Consider the following 5,792-nt stretch of genomic DNA (forward strand, 5'->3'; position numbering starts at 1 on the left):
ACAGTGCGCTGCCCACCTTTCCCTCCCTTGGCTGGGGAGGCAGAGGCCACGCACCTCCGCCCTCCCGGCACTCCTTTGGGTCTGGGGGGCTAGCCGCGGAACTGGGTCGGTGGCCTCAGTGGTGGGCAGAAGTGGAGGGCCCTTGGTGGAAGGGGCGGGGCAAGGGGCAGCCTCTCCCAGTCGGAGGTTCACGCATCACCCATGGCTCTGAGCACCAGGGGGTTGAGATGCCGAGTATGGATAGAGAGAGGAAATCCCAATAGAGGGATGCACTCCCAATAAGGTTTCTCTAACCCGGGCTAGCTAAAGTGCATTCCTTCAATTGGAAGTTCATGGAACTGTTCCCTTTTACACTGGTTCAGTATCTACCCTTACACTTCCAAATATATATAATAGGGAGATGAAAGGTATATGGAATGAAAATCAAAGAGCCCCAATTTCAAAGGCTAGGAATCACAAACTGAGCACTGGAATGACATCTGTGACCTTGACATGCATTTTTGAAGTAAATCTAATCTTCCGTGTTGGAACATCTAATCCCACTAATAAGTTATTACTACTTTAGTAATTCATCTCTTGGGCTGCATAACACTTGATGAATGTTTGTGAAGTGCTTTGAAATGCTTAGATCGGAAGAAGCCTCAGACAATCCACCCTGAAAGTTACAATTATATCTGTTTGCCACAGAGGTAAATGGAGGGACATTCAGGTGAAGGTCAGACAGGGAGCTATTGGCAGAGTCAGAAATATACCCCAATTTAATATTTAAAAAGCTACTGCAACCTTGGAAAATTGACAGACTTGTAATTCCTTTGGAGAACTATTATCCTCAAGTATAAAAAAGCCACAGTTCATGTAGGTCACAAAATTAGCCAGATTTTTATTCTTGAAGCTGAGATCCAAGGATGCAAAAAATTTTTAACCAGACTTGTTACTAACCTTGTCTTGTAACACAGTGTAACACGGATCAACCTAGACCTCAGCCTGTGGTCAGAAGTATTGGGATGTATTTCTGTTTCTGCAACTGACCCCCATATGACCGTCACCTCAACATGCCTCTTTTTTTAGGCCTATCAAACGTAAAGAGTAAGGATGTTAAGGCTGGAAGTTCTTCGGTGTCCTTAGACCTCAAGATCTCAAAGCGCCTCAAAAACACTCGCTGGTGTTTGACACATGCAAAAGGTTGTAGTCAATACATTGTTGTGACGATTAGACGCCTCTGCACTGAGAAGTACAGTCACTTTAAACAAAATGGAGGCCAAGGTCTCTCGTGTCATTCCCTTCATCGGGTCATGATTTAAGGCAACACAATTTGGGGCTATTTCATTTTCATTCATATGTAGTTCTGAATTTGGTATTTCCTAAAAACCTTGCAGGGTAGAATGGCCCAGTCCAGTTGCTAGCAGCTTCAAGGAGCTGACCGGTAAGCAGTGCCCTAGCTCTGAAGTGGTGATCAGACCCTCACCTGTTCTTGTGACCCTCCCAGGACCATTTCTCCACAATTTCCCTCCTCAGAGCCATGTGGGACCATAGGAGCCCCTGTGGTCAGAGCCGATTTTGGGGGTTTATTAAATTTTTGACGGATTTTTTTATTGGAAAATGAAGGTGCTCTCTTGGTGTAAATCAGCTTGGTTGCTTCACCTTCAAATAGGTGGAGGACCTTAAAATCAAAGCAAGACCCTTCTGCCCTCTTCCCTGGATAGGTAAATCACTTTTGGGGATATTTTTCACATGTTACACAACATTCTGGTTCAGGCAGGAATGCTTTCTGCAACATGCCCTATGGCTGGTCAGACGTTATGTCAAATCTCATCCCACAGCCAATTCCCCATCACCAAGAATGTGTCATTTTAATCTCTCCTGGGTTTTCTAGTGGGTTCACTCAGCTGCATTGTCTTACAAGACTTCAGTTTCTTGGCTGCTCATGGATGGAGAGAGGGTTTCTGGTAGAGCAGAGGTTCCAAGACTTAACTCAAAATCTTTCTGTAAAAGAGCACTGCTTCCTTTCTCTCTCTGCCTTCCCATCCCTTGACCCATGAGCAAATCTGCTTTAGGAAGCCCTTTGAGACAGCATTGGTAGCCCAAGTGGAGGTCCAATGTTTTACTCACCATAGGTAAGATTCACCCCTGGGCAGACGGCCATCACAAAGGCCCATGCTCCACTTAAGTCCCTGCTAAGACCGAGTTTGAAAGTTTAAAATGGGACTAACATTGTTCACAGGCATTATACTATCCCCCTGCCAAAGGGTGAATTTCAGTTGTAAAGTCTTGATAGGAAACATACTGGAGGCAATGAATGATTCCCATTGATTTCAAAGGGAATTGGATCTGACCTGCTGGGAATGTAGGTGGTTAGAAGGAGGAAAATGGTTCCCTGCTTCCTACCATTTTTAGAATGAACTGCCTCATGCCCCTAATCACGACCAGCATGAATTGAAAGGACCAAACTGGATTCCTTAAATGACACCCACTTGTGCTACTCATACTGCTCAGGATCACCTTGACATTCATTCTCATTGCAGAACTTATAAAATCAGCAAAATGACAAAAGAAATGCAGTTGGCCTGTACAATTTAAAGATGAAAGACACCTGAAGAGTGCAACGTGCATGTCACACCCTCTGAGGCTGAGATTAGCCCAGTAATCACCAACAGTGAGGAAAACAGCTCCATCCAAAGAAGGATTTAGCAAGGCAATCAAGTTTGTTTGGCAACTAATTAGGACCTCCTCCACAAACAGCGTCGCAGATCCTCCAGGCTGTCCTAGGAACTGTATAAAAGTGCTCTCGACTCAGCACTCTTCTAAACCCTTCTCCGGACTTCATCTCCTTAGTGAACTCGGTAAGTCCAATTCAACTCCATCTCTTTCTAACCCCAGAGATTTCACAGTCGGGCCTCTTTTCATTTAAGGTGGAATCTTGCATGTACTTGCTGTGATTTTTACTTATTTATTAATTATATTTATTTTATATATATAATATCTATAATATATATTATTTAATAGTTATAAAATTATTTTTATTTTATTTATTCATTTGTATCTATCGTGTGTCATTATTCAGTTAGAGGAGCTTGTGGATTTATGATTTGAAGCTAAAGGAGGGATTTTAAGAACAACATCTGCAATTGTGAAACGTATTTCCCATTAACTAGAGTAAGAATTAGAGCGTTTAAACTTTAAAACTCTCTTAGCAACTTTTCACTTATCTGGATTAGGAAGAAACTTTCCCAGGTTAGTCCAGTAAGAGCCATTCAGTGCTCATCTATTTTATTCTGTAGCAGCTGTTACTCCTCACTATTGGAGACACGAGAATGGATGAAGCTGAGAAGCGCTGTGCTCCACTCAAGCAATTCCTATGTTCTCCTGAGCAGAAATACCCATTGAAGGTGCTTCTCCTCAGATGGTGTCATTTCATGTTGCTCCATGGAAGTCAGTGGACCTGAACCCATTTTTTCCCAGCTGAGGAGTTTGTCTTTAGTGATTTGTTAGGAGAAAAGCAAAGTTTCTGTTTATTCATCAGCAAGTTTTGGTGACTCCCAAGGTTTGGAAAACCAAAGAGTCACAGTGTGGTAGCAGACTCAACTCGTTTGCATGAAGAGGTTAAATCCTCAAATGAAAGGAAGTGATTACCATGATCCCAGCCATATTCTCTTTGAGAAATGTCTAAAATGGTCCCAGAATCCCAAGTGTCCATCACGGAAATAGTTACTCTTATTCTAGTCGGTGTTTTCATAGAATCAAAGGATCATAGAATATCAGGGTTGGAAGGGACCTCAGGAGGTCATCTAGTCCAACCCCCTGCTCAAAGCAGGACCAATTCCCAACTAAATCATCCCAGCCAGGGCTTTGTCAAGCCTGACCTTAAAAACCTCTAAGGAAGGAGATTCCACCAGCTCCCTAGGTAACGCATTCCAGTGCTTCACCACCCTCCTAGTGAAAAAGTTTTTCCTAATATCCAACCTAAACCTCCCCCACTGCAACTTGAGACCGTTACTCCTTGTTCTGTCTTCTGCTACCACTGAGAACAGTCTAGATCCTTCCTCTTTGGAACCCCCTTTCAGGTAGTTGAAAGCAGCTATCAAATTGCCCCGCATTCTTCTCTTCTGCAGACTAAACAATCCCAGTTCCCTCAGCCTCTCGTCATAACTCATGTGCTCCAGCCTCCTAATCATTTTTGTTGCCCTCCACTGGACTCGTTCCAATTTTTCCACATCCTTCTTATAGTGTGGGGCCCAAAACTGGACACAGTACTCCAGGTGAGGCCTCACCAATGTCGAATAGAGGGGAATGATCATGTCCCTCGATCTGCTGGCAATGCCCCTACTTATACAGCCCAAAATGCCATTAGCCTTCTTGGCAACAAGGGCACACTGTTGACTCATATCCAGCTTCTCGTCCAAGGTAACCCCTAGGTCCTTTTCTGCAGAACTGCTGCCTAGCCACTCGGTCCCTAGTCTGTAACAGTGAATGGGATTCTTCCGTCCTAAGTGCAGGACTCTGCACTTGTCCTTGTTGAACCTCATCAGGTTTCTTTTGGCCCAAATGACAAAGTCATTGAGAGGGGATCAAGGGGCCGGTTGGGAGGGAAGTTTACTGCGAGCGGAGAAGAAGTGTATAAAGAGAAAATAGTGACAACTGCATGACCACACAAAAAAAGACTAAGTCCACTTCTTCTCTCTCTTTTGGGCCCCATGCAGACCTCAATACAATTGTAACCGAGCTTTGAAGCCTTTCTTCCACCAATCCTTGTACCTTCTTTTATCCGTAGTCCCTGTTGTGTGTTTCAGGTTTACCTCCATCCCAGAAAGATGACTTTCTCCAGCCTGTGCTATCCAGAATGTGGGGTGGCCCGACCCAGTCCAGTCACTGGCAGCTCCAACGAGCCGTGCGTTAGGCAGTGCCCTGACTCCGAAGTGGTGATCAGACCCTCACTGGTTGTCGTGACCCTCCCTGGACCAATTCTCAGCAATTTCCCTCAACAGAGCGATGTGGCAGCTGTAGGAGCACCTGTGGTCGGAGCCGGTTTCGGAGGCTCCTATGGTTTGGGGGGATTGTACGGCTATGGAGGCCATTACGGAGGATTGTATGGTTTAGGGAGATTAGGTGGTTACGGTGGCCGTTATGGTTATGGGGGATTATTGGGCAATGGGGGATACTGTGGTTACCCAGGCCTTTATGGTTATGGGGGATTATGGGGAAATGGGGGACACTGCGGTTACCCGGGCCTTTATGGTTATGGGGGATTATGGGGAAATGGGGGACACTGCGGTTACCCGGGCCTTTATGGTTATGGGGGATTTAGTGGTTCTGGGGTATCTTGCCATAGGTACCTCAGTGGAAGCAGTGGGCCATGTTAAACCCACCAGGAATATTCATGGAAGAAGGAAGAACGAGGAAATGAACAGCAAGATACAGATTCACCCCTAATCTTTTGGGCATGGCTTTCAGAAGTGCTGTGCAAACATGGCTCCAGTTGAACTCGGTGGGAGCTGTGTGTGCTCAGCACCTTGGGCTGATAGCCATGCTGCATTTTTAATGTTACGCTTTATGACTCTTTCTGCCAAGGCTTTGCCAACCAAGTGCTGATTCTCTTTTTCTCTTGTGGACTCATTCTGAATTACACACAGGCTGTTTACACTGACCCTGTAGTGTGAAGGAAACAGAGGCCTTAAGATAGGCATCATTTACGTTCATTATCCCTCTAAGTCCCTCTCAAGGAGAATAGGCCCTACATGTGCTATCCTTTCTATCAATACGTACCTTTAGCAACTCACTTTAACCTTGGCTACTTC

General features: G+C 45.1%; 1 protein-coding gene across 1 annotated transcript; it reads left to right on the top strand.

Annotated features, from left to right (window-relative positions):
- The first annotated feature begins 4,808 nt into the window (after window positions 1-4,808).
- Window positions 4,809-5,357, top strand: LOC135891986 (claw keratin-like). The gene has a single exon (XM_065419669.1). It carries the CDS (start codon window positions 4,809-4,811, stop codon window positions 5,355-5,357), a length of 549 nt encoding a protein of 182 aa, XP_065275741.1.
- Window positions 5,358-5,792: the final 435 nt, after the last annotated feature.

The sequence above is a fragment of the Emys orbicularis genome, chromosome 1 (genome assembly GCF_028017835.1).
Source record: "Emys orbicularis isolate rEmyOrb1 chromosome 1, rEmyOrb1.hap1, whole genome shotgun sequence".
Lineage (NCBI taxonomy): Eukaryota > Metazoa > Chordata > Testudines > Emydidae > Emys > Emys orbicularis.